This window comes from Panthera onca, chromosome B3, assembly GCF_046562875.1.
Source record: "Panthera onca isolate mPanOnc1 chromosome B3, mPanOnc1 haplotype 2, whole genome shotgun sequence".
Classification (NCBI taxonomy): Eukaryota; Metazoa; Chordata; class Mammalia; order Carnivora; family Felidae; genus Panthera; species Panthera onca.
In genome coordinates, this window is record NC_138344.1 from 121,540,339 (window position 1) to 121,556,580 (window position 16,242).

General features: G+C 37.7%; 1 protein-coding gene across 1 annotated transcript in view; it reads right to left on the bottom strand.

The window, feature by feature from the left end:
- SPTLC2 (serine palmitoyltransferase long chain base subunit 2) overlaps positions 1–16,242 on the bottom strand; it is a 102,546-nt gene that overhangs the window by 55,542 nt on the left and 30,762 nt on the right. The window contains exons 3-7 of the mRNA XM_078447958.2: positions 10,755–10,909; positions 9,162–9,310; positions 7,342–7,466; positions 2,076–2,169; positions 150–255 (exon numbers count right to left, since the gene is read on the bottom strand). Of these exons, the coding sequence (XP_078304084.1) occupies positions 150–255; positions 2,076–2,169; positions 7,342–7,466; positions 9,162–9,310; positions 10,755–10,909 (629 nt within the window). The remainder of the gene's footprint in view (positions 1–149; positions 256–2,075; positions 2,170–7,341; positions 7,467–9,161; positions 9,311–10,754; positions 10,910–16,242) is intronic.

Consider the following 16,242-nt stretch of genomic DNA (forward strand, 5'->3'; position numbering starts at 1 on the left):
GGCGCCCCTGCTTCCAGGTATTTTAACAAATCATAAACATTGTTTCCTTAGTTTCCAGAGGGGTCTATATTACCATTCCCTTCTGCTTAAAAATTCTGTAACTTCAGGGAGCCAAATCAGAAAAGATAAGAATAGGAAAGTAGGATTACCTATATATTCCCTCCACAAGGATTAGAATTTTCTTCCAGGGCCTTCGAGTCCGAGGCTGACCATAAACAATGGCATCTTTCAGCAGCTTCTCTAGGCTTTGCATATCTACATCACACAAAAAAGAATTTCAGCACAAAGTACCTTCCTCTTTCTGAACTTTATTTCAGAAATGCAAATACGCATTTCTTATTCAGGAAGGGTGTCTCAAATAGCAAAGGACATTAACTTATGGAATCAGAACTGAGCAGAAAAAGGCAAAATGGGTGAGCTACCTCTAGCTTGAATGACAATCTGAAATGTAATAAATGTTCAAAACCATAAAAACTCCACCAAATAACTGTGGCATAGGTGATTCAGAGTTGGTTATTAGCATGCTTGTGAAATGGCTCATGTTTCATGTTAAATACCTGACCATTCAGTTAGCTTTTTTTTTTTGTATTCGTAGAATCAACTGTATCTTTAATCCTAGTGAGTCATTCAGAAATACACACATAAAAGACTGAGCAAGAAAGTGCAAATAAACTATTAAAAATACATACACCTCTTAAAAAGCAAATAGGAGGGAAAATTCACGCACATGCTCCATTTCCTTTCACCCAGGATACACTCAATAACTGCTTGTTAAACAGTTTTAACTTAGTAGTGTGCTAAAAATATGCCAGTGGCATCCATGAGACCATGTGGTAAGAAAGCTTGGCAATCAGTTAGCCTTTTGTTTGACTTGATCAGCTGTCTGTACATTATCTAGCTCTCATGGCTCTGTTGGTCCTTAAGGATGGTTAACAGGTCCAGAAACAGCTTGGCTGGTACTACCATTAATGAGGATCATAATTTTCCTGTTAATGATAAATGCTCTGGGGACACCTGGGTGGCTCGGTCAGCTGAGCATCCGACTCTTGGTTTGTGCTCAGGTCATGATCCCAGGGTGAGGGGTTCGAGCCCCATGTCAAGCATCAGTCTCCACGGAACCCACTTAAGATTCTCTCCCCCACCACAAGCCCTCCCCTGCCTCTCTCGGGGCACCTGGGTGGCTCAGTTGGTTAAGTGGCCAACTTCAGCTCAGGTCATGATCTCACCGTTCATGGATTCAAGCCCCACATTGGGCTCTGTGCTGACAGCTCAAAGCCTGGAGCCTGCTTCGGATTCTGTGTCTCCCTCTCTCTGCTCCTCCCCTGCTTGCACTCTGTCTCTCTCTCAGAAATAAATACACATTAAAAAAATTTATTTAGAAAAAGTTGAAAGCCAAATAAAAGGAGAATCTTGTATTTTGTACCAAAAGGCTTCCTTTAGCCTCTATTTCTATTCTAATGAGGAAGAGAATAACTTTTTAAAGTTTATTTTTTTTTAATTTTTTTTTTTTTTTATTTTTTTTTTTAACGTTTATTTATTTTTGAGACAGAGAGAGACAGAGCATGAACGGGGGAGGGTCAGAGAGAGAGGGAGATGCAGAATCTGAAACAGGCTTCAGGCTCTAAGCTGTCAGCACAGAGCCTGATGCGGGGCTCGAACTCACGGACCGCAAGATCATGACCTGAGCCGAAGTCGGCCGCTTAACCGACTGAGCCACCCAGGCGCCCCAAGTTTATTTTTTTGAGAGAGAGAGAGAGAGAGAGAGAGAGAAAGAGAGAGACAGAGAAAGAGAGAGAGAGAGAGAGTCCCAGGTAGACTCCACTCTGTCAGCACAGAGCCTGATTAGGGGCTTGAACTCACAAACTATTGATCATGACCTGAGCCGAACCTTAACCAACTGAGCCACCCAGGTGCCCCAAGAATAACTTTTAAAAGACTGGACCAGAAGGACATTTTAAATGTTGCAACATGCGTCATTTAGATTTTCTATTATTAATATAACTAATGGTACCACTTCCACTAACCCAAAAAATATTAAACACTAAAGTCTGAAGTGGATTCCACATCAAACTCACTGTTGTGTTTGAAGATTCGAATGGTTGCTCCCGAGAGTCTGGCTCCTAGAACCAGAGATGCATGGTTTAGTTCGTCACTCAAAATCAGGCAACCCTGCAAAACCACAAGCACAGGAAGGTAAGAAGCTGGAAGGAAAGATGTAGTTACACTAATTATAAAACACTAAAATCATGAATAATGCTATCTTATTAAGGAAAGCTTGTACAACAGCAAAACTATCAATTTCAAGAAGAAGAAAAGTATACATATTTTTGTTTTGCAAAATTAACTTAGAAGTAGATGCAGAATTCCAGCCTTTTAATTTCTTCAGTCCTGTGACTGACTTACATATTCAGGTATACAACAACAAGCTTTTATTTACATCCAAACTCTGAATTTCTCTTCTGCCAAGTCTTTGAATCCTTTACTTGCCACTCTTGCATTCCACTGTTACCTTAAAAGGATCCTCCTCCTTTCCCTCCATACAATTTTATTTTCTTCTCTTTCCAGATCATTTTTTTTTTCCTGACAAAATCTGCAACATGGTTTGTTATTTACCTTTTTATGTATTTTTTTTTAAGAGTTTCTTTTTAAGTAATCTCTGCACCCAACGTGGGGCTCGAATTTACAGCTCCGAGATCAAGAGTTGCATGCTCCACAACTGAGCCAGCCAGGAGGCCCTTATCTCCTTTTTAGACATTCTTATTCACCATTTCTGTGTATCAATCTACCATGAACTATCCTTAGTTCAAAAATAAAATAAAATTAAAAGTCAGCAGTTAACAGCTAAGTACTTAATAGGTTCCTGGCATTATGTTAAGGCTTTTAAAGGCATTATTACTTTTAATCCTCATTAAAAAAATCTCTGAGGCAGGTACTATTATTATCCCCACTTTACATATGAGGAAATTCCCTTTCAGAGAAGTTAACAAACCTTGCCCAAGGTCACAAGCATGCTAAGTGATTCATTACAAAGCTTCTGCTACCAGAACACATGCTCTTATTCTACAGTATACTGTTTCCCCCTTCCTTGAAGCTGAATAATCAACAACCTCACATAGAATTTAGTATCAGACTCAAAGAAATATTAAAACTGTATTGGTTCCTGCCTTTAATAGATTAAATGATACTTAATAACATTTCAACTAAAATACTTGATTTGAAAGATAAATCTTTAAGGTAAGACCTTCCGTGTCTGTATATAAGATCTCTAATTCTACATGATTATTAGAGTTTCTGAACATACAGGGAAGAATAGAACAAGATTATTTAACTCTTTACTGTGAAAAATTCTGAGAAATTCCAAGTAAGAATCTCAAGATTTATACTGCTAAAATGTAGGACAGGAATGTATTATAATCAACGTGACGAAGTCAAAGAACCATACATTTAGGTCTTTCAAAGAATGTGTCCACTGTATCTAAGTTGTTGAATTTACTGGCATAAAGTTCTTAAAACGTCCTTATTATCCTTTTAATGTCTATAGGATGTGTAGTGATGTGCCCTCTGTCATTCCTGCCACTGGTAATTTGTGTCTTCTTTTTATCCTCACCAGTCTGGCTAGAGAGTTATCAATTTTATTCATTTTCTCAAAGAACCATCTTTGGTTTCACACATTTTCCCCATTGTCTCTTTTCTAAATCATTGATTTCTGAATTTACCTTTATTTTATCTTTCCTCTGTTTGGACTCTTTGGGACTCTTTAATTTGCTCTTCTTTTTCGAAGTCCTTATTTAGACGGCTGATTCAAAATGTGGTTTGTTTTTTTTTATATATAAAATTTATTGTCAAATTGGTTTCCATAAAAATTTTTCTTTTTTGGGGTGCCTGGGTGGCTCAGTCGGTTAAGCATCTGACTTTGGCTCAGGTCATGATCTTGCAGTTCGTGAGCTTGAGCCCCACATTGGGCTCTGTGCTGACAGCTCAGAGCCTGGAGCCTGCTTCAGACTCTGTGTCTCCCTGTCTCTCTGCCTCTCCCCTCCTCATACTCTGTCTCTCCCTCCTTCAAAAAAAATGTTTTTCTTTTTTTTTTAATGTTTATTTTTTTCATTTTGAAGGGAGGGGTGATAGGGACTGAGAGAGAAGGAGAGAGAAAAATCCCAAGCAGGCTCCAAGCTGTCAGCATGGAACACAGGGCTCCATCTCATGAACCATGAGATCACGACCTGAGCTGAAATCAAGAGTCGGACACTTAACCAAATGAGCTACCCAGGCACCCCAAAACTTTTCTTTTATTAATACAAGCACTTAACACTACATATTCCCTGAGAATTGCTTTTAGCTTTGTCTCACAAATTATAATATGCTTCACTTCCATTTCATTCAAATTATTTTCTATGTTGCCTTTCTGCTTTGACTTATGAGTTATCTGGAAGTATGTTTTTTCAAATATTTGAGCATTTTCCAGGTATCTCTGTGTTACTGATTTTTTTTTTTTTTTTATTTTATTTGTTTTTGAGAGAGAGAGCAGGCACGTACGAGTTAGGGAGGGGCAAAGGGAGACACAGAATCTGAAGCAGACTCCAGGCTCTGAGCTGTTAACACGGAGCCCAATGTGGGGCTCAAACTCATAAACCGTGATATCATGACCTGAGCCAAAGTCTGACACTTACGGATGCCACCCAGGTGCCCCTTATGTTACTGATTTCTAATTTAATTGCATTAGAATCAGAGAACATACTTTGAATAATTTAAATTTTTAAAATTTTGTTAAGGCTTGTTTAATGGCCCTGAAAATGGCCTATCTTGGTAAATGTTTGCTGTTATTGGGTAAAATGTTTCATAAATGTCAATTAGGTCAAGTTGGTTGATAATGTTTTTCAAGTGTTCTCTAACCTTGCTGATTTTCTGCCTAGTTCTATCAATTACTCAGAGAAGGATATAGAGATCTCTAGTAACAATTATATATTTGTCTATTTCTCCTTTCATCAATTTTTGCTTCATGTACTTTGAAGCTCTATTTAGGTACCGATATATTTTAAATTGTTATCTTTTTAATGAATTAACTCCTGTATCATTATACAATGTTCCACTTTACCCCGAGAAATATTCCTTGCTCTGAAATCTTTGTTTATATTAATATAGTCACTCTAACTTTCTTTTCAATTATGGTTTGCTTGCTGTATCTCCTTTCATCCTTTTACTTTTAACCTGTGTCTTTAAAGTAGGTTTTTGGTAGAAACCTACTTAATTTTATCTAATCTGACAAGCTCTTTTTTCTTTTTGAAAAAATAATTTTTTTAAGTTTATTTATTTTGAGAGAGAGAGCAAGTGTGTGTGGGGAAGGGGCAGAGAGAAGGAGAGAGAGAGACACCCAAGCCAGCTCTGCACCGTCAGTGCACAGCCCAACGTGGGGCTTGATCTCATGAATAGTGAGATCACGACCTGAGCCAAAGTCAGATGCTTAAATGACTGAGCCACCCAGATGCCCCCAACCTCTCTTTTCTAATTGGAATGTATAAGCCATTTATATTTAATATAATATCACATAATATCAATATAATTGGGTTTAAACCTCCTCCCTTGGTATTTGTTCTCTATTTGTTCCATGTGTGCCTTGAAACCATACGTTATAGGGGCGCCTGGGTGGCTCAGTCAGTTAAGTGTCCGACTTCAGCTCAGGTCATGATCTTGCGGTCCGTGAGTTTGAGCCCCGCGTCGGGCTCTGTGCTGACAGCTCAGAGCCTGGAGCCTGTTTCGGATTCTGTGTCTCCCTCTCTCTCTGACCCTCCCCCGTTCATGCTCTGTCTCTCCCTGTCTCAAAAATAAATAAACGTTAAAAAAAAAAAAAAATTAAAAAAAAAAAAAAAAGAAACCATACATTATATAACTGAAAAGGACTTTACAGTTAACCTAGTCCAAGTACCTCATTTTACAAAGCAAAATCTGAGGCTCAGAAAGTCTGTGACAGGGTGCCTGGCTGGCTCAGTCAGAGGAGCAGGCAATTCTAGTGTCTCCCTCCCTCTCTCTGCCTCTCCCCCACTCACACTGTCTCTCTCAAAAAATAAACATTTAAAAAAAAAAAAAAAAGAAGAGCAGGCCAATTCTTGACGTTGGGAGGTCATGGGTTTGAGCCCCAGGTTTGGGTGTAGAGATATCTTAAATAAATAAAACTTAAAAGGAAAAAAAAAAAAAAAAAAAAAAAGGAAGGCTGTGACATGCTCACAGTCATAGAGCTAAATTTGAATATACAAAAAAAATAAATAAATAAATTTGAATATATAAGCAACCAAACAAAAACCCAAGTCTTCCAACTCAGTAATCTACTAATTTTTCAATATACAATTCCTAAATATCAATATTAAAAAACCTGGGGCACCTGGCTGGCTCAGTCAGTGGAGCATACAATTCTTGATCTCAGGGTTGTGAGTTCAAGCCCCACATTGAGTGTGGAGCCTACTTAAAATAAAATTTAAAAAATAAATAAAATTCCTTGAGGGCCCTTTCAAGCTGAGAGTGTCAGTCTGCTAAAATGTGATTTACAAAGTCTCTTATCTCTTCTCTCCTTAACTGCCCCCTTACAAACTCTACCCACAAGGGAGCAAAAAATACACACTTCTTAAATTATTATTTTTATTAGTACTACTACTTTTAACCTTCATTATTACTTTTTTTAAGTTTATTTACTTATCTTGAGAGACAGAGAGAGAGTGCAAGCACAGGAGGGCAGAGAGGGAGAAAGAGAATCCCAAGGAGGCTCAACACTGTCAGTGCAGAGCCCGATGCAGGCCTGATCTCATGAACTGTGAGATCATGACCTGAGCCAAAATCAAGAGTTAGCCACTTAACTGACTGAGCCACCCAGGTGCTTCAAACCTTCACTATTATTAACTTATATTCTTACTTTTAACCTATAGTATTACCTTCACTTTACATATATGCCTATAATTTGCCTATATTATCTCTGAGCAACACGCATTATAAGAACAAGTATTAGGGTACCTATGTATTTTCAAATTTTTCTACTTAGGAAAAACCACCTGTTAAACAACCTTCCAAATTAAACATTCTTTCTTTCAAAATTTTAGCATTTTATGAGGTTTTCATCAGAATCCCTTTCAAAACCACATGAATGACGAAGGCAAGAGTCCTCTAATGGAAGAGTAAAGAATCATGAGTTCTAGCAAGAAAGCTTCCACTAAGTCTCCATGTGATATTGTTATTCAAAAATTTGTGACAGAAATATCTTTCGGCAGACCAGGTTTGGTATGAAGTTTACAACAGCCTTTGGCTTGTTCTGAATGCTTTACAACATACTAGAGAGTTTTCATAAATGACAAGTCTTACTTTGCCAACAAGAGCAGGAATGTTCATTGAATTTGTTGCAAATCCCATGCCATATGCCATAGCAGCTTCTACTCCCAAGAAACTTGCCACAAGCTTCTCTAGTTCTTCATGCTTGTCCAGGTTTCCTGTGTGAAGAACTTAGTGAAGTTAACACTGCCAAATCCTGAATTTAAGAGTTACTCATTACTTTATAAAAAGAAATCACAGTCTTCATGTTACAACCTTTTCAGACTAAGCTCTATGGAAGAGTAGTATGAAGAGAAATGGCTAATGAAAGACATCGTGGTCGATACCACTTCAGATCTGAATACCTTCAGATTCAGCACCTGTGATGGAATTTCAGTAAAGAAGATTGCCAACAATTTCTCCCATTCCTGCTGACACTTGATAGTTCTAAGTCTAGGCCTTGAGAGGCCTGGCAACATCTGCTTTTATACTTTTGAAGTCAGCTGCCACACAAAACAGTCTAACTAGCCTGTTGTAAAGAAAAGCCACGGGGAGCAGGAGGGCCTCTGGAGGATAAGAGACTATGGAAGAGGAATGCAGGGCTCAGCCAGCCCTTGACTGATCCCACTACCCAACTGAGGTACCAGACATGTAAGTGAAACCACCCTGGATACTCTATTCTCAGCCATAATGCCCCACCCAACACCACATGGAGCTAAGATAAATATCAAGGCTTCTCCAAATGGCAGAATTATAAGCAAATAAATGTATGTGTCTGTTTTAAGTTGCTAGGTTTTAGAATGATTTGTTATGTAGCAAAAGACAAGTTAAAAAACATCCTCCCTCACTTTGTATTGTGATTTTATGTCAATAATCAAATCTGTAAGGACTGAACAAGACTGATCAAAGCAGAAAAGATGGTGAAAAAAAGGCTGCTGAACTGAGATGCTACAAGTCCTCAAAGCTTTAAGCAAGTCATTTAACCTCCCTGGGCTTCAGTTTCATATCTGCTAAATACCAATAATAATATTTGCTCTATCTACCTCATGACATTGTTGTGAGGATCAAAGGAGAGAAAAGGCTCAAGAAATTTAAAAACTACAAAGTGCCATAAAGATGTAAGGTCTGATTACCATATATCGTCATTGCACCATGCTTCCTAAACTATGTCATTAAGGACCTGAGTACAAATGACCCAGCTAAGCTTGCCAATCTTTAGACCTATGAGAAATAATGATGAATTACTGTTTTAATCCACTAAGTTTGAGGGTGATTCATAGTAATAAATATCCAGAAGTTGCCTTTTAACCTTTATAGTTATCAGTTCTCTGGAACAAAACAGAAGAATTAGAAATCGTCCTATGGACAAAAATGAAATTTATTTATATAAATCTATTCACCTTTACATTTTGTAAAGGTACAATAACAAAAAGTTAACATTTACTGAATATTTGCCAAGTCACAAATGCTTTATATGAATTAATTCTTCAATAGCCCTATAAGGTAGTAATTATTCTTACCCCCACTTACCAGCATGGAAACAGATTAAATAACCCTCATATGCCCACAGGGTCAGGCCTAGGAAACAGCACTCTTAACCACTACCATTTGTAAAAGCCAACAAAGTGAACATTAAAGCTGCAGATGAGTTAAATACTTATGGAACTTTTCTAGAGATATTTTGTATTATAATACAATGGAAAAGATAAATATGTCTCAACATGTGTTGAACACATTAAAATCATCCGTTATTTCAGAAACTATATGGCAAAGTATGTATTTGGATGCTTACTATTCTAGCTCTGTATCAGCATTATTCCCTCCTGAGTAGCACAATTAAGAACATTAGCTGGCCAAACAGAGCCTGCACTTACCAATTTCCTGCCGAGTGCTGCACACTCCAACTCCATACTCCTCTAGGACTTTGGCAGCTGCTTCTTGACATGATCCAGTATTCCGTGCAAATCCAAGATAGTTGTAGGAACCCATGTTTATAACACCTTTAATTATATTCCCTGTGTACCTGTATTTCAATACCATAAAAGTTCATGAAACTCATGAGCAAATCAAATATGTACACGTAATAATAAACACACTGATGATATAAAAGGAAGCACCATATACAGAAAGTAGGGATAATATGGCCTAGGAGAAAGGAAGCTCAAACTCACTAAGAAACTAAAATTAAGAAAATGAAAGTTAAAACAAAATAGTAATTTTCACGTATAGATAATAATAAAGATTTAAAAACTGACCATAGCCAGTGTTGGCCAGGACAGTCTCACATACTGTAGATAAGAATATCAGTCAGTAATTTTTTTTTTTTTTTTGGAGGGCAGTTTGGCAGGACTTCTCCATTAAAAGAAGTACATACTCTTTGACTCAGCAATTTCCACACAGATATGAAAGGATACCTGCATAAAGATCCTTTCAGAGTCACTGCACAATTTATCTACCATGCCCCTTCTCCAGGCACACAGACCAGTGACATTCCATTATGATGGAAGTTCAATCAGCCTGGGCCCACCAGTGAGAATAACATGTTTCAGAGGCTCCACCAACCTAAGGTGGACGGGAAGTGTGGACAAGAAACTGCTGCTGTTTGAACTCTGAAATTTTGGGGTTTTTAACAAAGGATGGTGCAGCCCAACCTGCCATACACTATATACATCTATACTATACGATGCTAAGTAGCCACTGCTAATATTAAGCTGGCTGTGGATACAGACAAGCAGGATATTACCAACATGTTAGCAAGAAAAAAGCAAGATATAAAATGATTTCTATAGTATGGTCCCATTTTTATAAATCAAAAATTACCTGTACGTAACCCCAGTGGATTCACCACATACATACCCCACAGAAAACATCTGGAGGAATCATACACAACAAACTGGTAACAGTGGTCACCTCTGGGGAGTGAAGATTTGTGGAGAAGTGGATTTGCAGAAGGGATAGTGGTTAGTTGTCATGGGGGAATGTTTCATTTATCTGTATTATCTTTTTTTTTTAATAGTAACAATGCAACCATGCAATACTTGTGAGATCTAAACAATAAAGTTTTATGAATATGAAAAGTTTTCTAAACTATTCAGCCTATTTAAGTAAAAGCATTGCATATATCCTGGAACCATTCGAGAAATCAAAATATCTAGAAGTATATTCAGACACTTGATTCTGGTAAGTGGCATAACAGAAAGGACAGTTTTTCTTTGGCCTCTTGTTTTTCTTTTTAATTAGTCAAACTTTGTTTTCAGTTATAATCCAACACAGTATCAAATGTAACAGAAAAATATATTTTAAAAATCTGGATAACGATGAACTATATGCAAGGAAACTATGTTGTGCTGTACTCTCAGCTTCGACTCTTGTTTTAACAGAATACTCAATTTGCAATCGAATAAATTCTGAAGTGAAGAAATTCCTTTCTGTTGCTGTCAAGAGATAATTTCCCAACTGAGACTCACTTGAAGGACCAGTTATAATCATGAGACTGCCTCTCCATGATGTCCACCCTGGCTCCAGGCACACTACAGATCGGTCGATTCCAGTTGTCTCTAATCCTCATGTAGAGGTTTCTTGTATAGAAGTTTTCGAAATCCTGATACAATGACACAAAGTCCTGCCAACAAATGGTGAAATACCATGAATTTAACTAAATTGCTTTAGAACATTTTTACAACTTCCCTTTTCATGTTGTAAGAGCAATTAAGAATGAGAGGTCAATTATATTGAATTCGCTGATAAGGAAAACAATCACAAGGCATCAATTCTCTATGATAAAAACAACTTTAAAACTTTAAAACAACTCTGGGGCACCTGGCTGGCTTAGTAGAGCATGAGACTGTTGACTTCAGGGTTGTAATTTGAGTCCCATGTTGAGTGTGGAGATTACTTTAAAAAAAGGGAGGGGGGGGAACAACTCTTTTTTTTTTTTTTTAGTTTTTTTTATTTGAGAGAGACAGAGACAGAGTGGGGAAGGGCAGAGAGAAACAGGAAGAGAGAGACAATCCCAAGCAAGCTCCGCACTGCCAGCACAGAGCCCCACACGGGCTCGAACTCATGAAACCGTGAGATCATGACCTGAGCTGAAGCCAAGAGTCCCATGCTAAACCACTAAGCCACCCAGGCACCTCAAGGTAAAACAACTCTTAATCAGGTAAAAGCCACTTGGCTTTGATGGCTAACCTATATGAAATCGTTGTAAATAATCATCTGACTGCATGAATGTAGAGTCAAAGAACTTAATAAAGTAGGTCTTGGGGCACCTGGGTGGCTCAGTCGAGTTCAGCTCAGGTCATGATCTCACAGTTCAGTTCAAGCCCCACGTCAGGCTCTGTGCTGACAGCTCAGAGCCTGGAGCCTGCTTCAGATTCTGACTGTCTCTCTCTTTCTCTCAAATATAAATAAAAACATTAAAAAAAAATTTTTTTAAATAAAAACACTAATTTTAAGGACACCTGGGTGGCTTAGTTGGTTAAGCATTCAAAACTCTTGGTTTTGGCTCAGGTCATGATCTCACTGTTCACAGATTTGAACCCCTTGTCTGGCTCTGCGCTGACAGCATGAAGCCTGTTTGGGATTCTCTCTCTCTGCCCCTCCCCTACTCATGCTCTCTCTCTGTCTCTCAAAATAAATTAAACTTAAAAAAAAAACACTGTAATTTCAGTTTTAAACAAAAAATAATAATTCTGAAATTAAAATTCCATCCTCTGTATATTTTTAAAATCAAAGTGAAACATATCCAAAGAAAAATGATAAGCAAGAAAGACTAAAAGTTTGCTTATATAGAAAGACACCTATCTCAGGTTTCTTTCCTTGGATGGGAGTTTGAAAAAAAGATTCTCGTGATGAATTCCCATGATGAGGGACTTAAAGCCCTCCCTTCTTCCCTGAAATAAGATGCACTAAAAATTAAGTCTATAAAAAAATAGTCTGGGTGGAGCTAAAATGAATGCATAATGTTATGACTGATGTGATATGACCACATGATCAGACCACATTAGAGCAACTGGACTCCTGAAGATAAGGGGTAAACCAAATAAAAAGAAAACTATACTACAGTTAGCAAACTGTTGAACTTCTAGCCCCAAGATCTGGACTTGGTGTCAATCTAAATTAATCTGTTAAATAAGCTAATTAGAAACATGCAAAGCTTAAGCCTTATTGTGTAAGATTTTTATTGCTAAAAAAGACTTCATAAAATTTTATAATTAACCTTCTATGACATTGGACTATAAAGTAACTAATAAGTAAGCCTCACAGTAGATAAAATCTTAAATAAAGCTGAGCAGAGTCAGAAAGTACTCTCTGGAATGTGCAGTACCCGATACCATCTCTTTCACAATTGCCCTAACATTTACATTTCCTTGAGAAAATATCCATAAATAATGTGTCTATCATAATTGGAAATTTACTACTTAAATAATGTATCCTTTTTGATAGTCTCTTCTTCCAACAAGAATACTAAGTGAATGAAAACTGGAACAAAGACATCCAAATTCTAATTTGGGACTTTCCCTTGGCTGTCATTCACCATGCATTTATTTCCCAAAGTAGGATTGGGGGAGCAGGGGGAGTTGTTTACAATCTTTGTCCATTCACATCAAATAGGGTAAACAGTACCAACTCTTCTTGATCTCATTTCTTTAAACCCTTTCTAAATACTGCACATTAATGTTAAAGGTATTAATTCAAACACCTGAGAGAAATACTCCATCACAGACAAATTTTTATTAGAAGAAAGAGCACTATTTTTGTTTTACTATATAAACATCAGAAAATGCTTAAGACAGTCTGGTCCCATTTATTGGAAGGGTTACCAAACCCAAAATGGTTGCAGGCTCAAGTGAAGTAGAGCTCTGGGCAGCCAGGGTGTGGCTGGGAGGGCAGAGACTGTCAAGATCAAGGAGCTCACCACTCCTCATTGTTCCGATGAGACAACACCTCAGTCCCTGAGACAGGAACAGACTTACACAGAGTGACAGGAAAGTTGCCACAGTGAGGGATGTTACAGACCAAAAGCTGGTGGGACAGAACGGCAGAAGAGAGGGACTCCTGGCCAGGGTAGAAGCTTGACTACAGTTAGAAGGTTCAGTGAAAAGAACTGAAAGGCCACTAACCAAACTCCCTGCAGCTTAGCAATGAAGCAAGAATGGGGATGGAACAGGGTAACTATTCAGGGTTCCAGTTTAGGCAACAAGAGTGTCTGTTCCCAAAAATATCTCCTACAGTTTAAATATTCTAGGACAGGGTTAAAATAGAGGACTTATCCCTTCCTTCCTTCCTTCCTTCCTTCCTTCCTTCCTTCCTTCCTTCCTTTCCTTCCTTCCTTCCAATGCCTTTTGCTGAATACTTCTGCCAGACTCAGGATATATTAAAAAACAAGACAGTTCTCTCCGCAAACTACAATACCCCCACTACTCCTACCCTCCCCCTCCCCCAGCCTGTCCCCCATCCCCACTCCACATCCTCACCCTCTTCTTCCTCCTCCTTCTTAATTTAGTCACTGTGAAATGACTTTAGTCAGGCCAACCTAATACTTGTTTGCTCAGTCACTGAACAAACGTTTACTGAGCTGTCCTTTCCAGGCACTAAGGTAGGCATTAGGAATAAAAATGAGTAAGACACAACCTTTACACTCCTAAGGACCTCTTAGTGGAGTGGAGCGGCACACAAATGAAGTTATAATACAATATAACAAGTACTCTAAAGGGATACTTGCTCAGACAAAAAATACTTAACTGGCAGGTGAGTGGCAATGGTAAAGTACAAACAGCCTTCATGCGCTGTTTGAACTTGATGTTCATGAGTTTGAGCCTCACGTCGGGCTCTGTGCTTGGAGCCTGCTTCAGATTCTGCGTCTCCCTCTCTCTGTTCCTCCCCCACTCGTGCTCTGTCTCTCTCTCTCAAAAATAAATAAAACATTAAAATAATAATAATAATAAAATTAAATTTAAAAAAACTACACTGTTGCTCCAAACAAAAAAGCCCAAAAGGTGACAGGGAAACTTTTGCAAACCTACTAATGTCACTAGTGCACAAGGATAAGGTGGTAATCTACTACCAAACTCTTTGAAAAGGTTTATCTGGGATACAGCTTGGTACTAGTGAGAAATCCCTAGAGTAAATACAAATAGATGACTTCTATACAGTGGAATATGATTCAGCAATAAAAAGAAATGAATATGAAGCATACTACAACATGGATGACCCTCAAAAAACATTACGCCAAGTAAAGAAGGCAGACACAAATAATCACACATTGTATAATCCCATTCATATGAAACATCTAGAAACAGAAAGTAGATCAGTGGTTGCCTAGGGTGATAAGGGGGAGTAATAAGTGACTGCTAACAGCTATGGGGTTTCTTTTTCAGATGATAAAAATGTTCTAAAACTAGATTATGGTGCTGGCTGCTCACTTCTGAAAATACATTTGACCCTTGAACAACAGGGGTTTGAACTCTGCAGGTCCATCTACACGCAGATTTTTTTCTAATAAATACAGTATGGTATTATAAATGTATTTTCTCTTCCTTATAATTTTCTTCATATTTTTTCTCTAGCTTACTTTATTTTAAGAATACAGTATATAAGGGGCACCTGGCTGGCTCAGTTGGTGGAGCAGGTAATCTTGGTCTCAGGGTTGTAAATTCAAGCCCCACCTTGGATGTAGAGATTACTTAAAAAAGAAAATAAAAGGTGGGGGTGCCTGGGTGGCTCAGTCAGTTGAGTGTCCCAGTCACTTGAATGTCCGTCCGACTGTTGGATTTGGCTCAGGTCATCATCTCATGGTTCTTGAGTTCAAGCCTGCATTGGGCTCTGCACTGCCGCTTGGGATCCTCTTTCTTTCTCTTGCTCTCTGCCCCTCCCCTGCTGGTACTCTGTCTCAAAATAAATAAATAAACTTAAAAAAAAAAAAAAAAAAGAATACAGTATGTGATACATATAACTTACAAAATATGTGTTAATCAACTGTTTATGTTATCAGCAAAACTTCAGGTCAACTGAAGAGTATTAGTTAAGTTTTGGGGGAGTCAAAAGTATACATAAATTTTCAACTGCATGTGGGGGGTGCCGGCACCCCTAACCTCCACATTTTTCAAGGGTCAACTGTAATGCTAAAATTAACTGAATTATATGTTTTAAACAGGTGACCTTTATGGTATATAAATTTTATCTCAATGAGGCTATTTAAAAAAAAATAGATGACTGCTGTCCGGGGCTCCACACACACCACAAAACAATGAAAAGTAGAGCTCTTTGTAAGTCCACAGAACTAAAAAAGACAAACCAACTGATAATCCCTCAGCTTAATACATCAAGCAACTATACGACATTAATAGTTTCCAAAGATACTGCTACAATGGCAACCATCAGAATATTCTTAGTAAACTACTTTTTGAGGAAGGTCAAGAATAAAATACTTCCAGGAATTTCTATTAATCTATTTCAAATAATTTTCTTCTTTTGTATCTTGAAAATTAAACATATCAGGATGTGGATAAATAATGTCCCTTCCCAATATCCTATCCTTTCCATTTTTGAATATTTGATCATAAACAAACCGTAGAGGCAAAAATTAAGTTTGGTAAGTTGTATGGGAACTACCTACCATGATCTGATCCTTAAATTTCTTAGGTATTTCTTGTCTAGATACTGGAATGTTTTAAATTCAACCTTTTGCTATATCTAATCACATACATGTTTCTAGAGGACTAGTAGCTTCATCTCACATAAAAAAGAAACAGACTATAGACTGGGAAAAACAACACTCTCCTCCAAAATAACACTAATAGGAGAGGATCAAGCAGTAAAGAATTCAAAGAATTTTTTTTTTTTTTTTTTTACAATTTACATAGAATAGAACAAAGTCATGCTAACTCATTAGTTGGGGCCATGGGATTCAGTTCTACCCAAAGCAACACATAAAGAACTAGCATAAATAGTTAA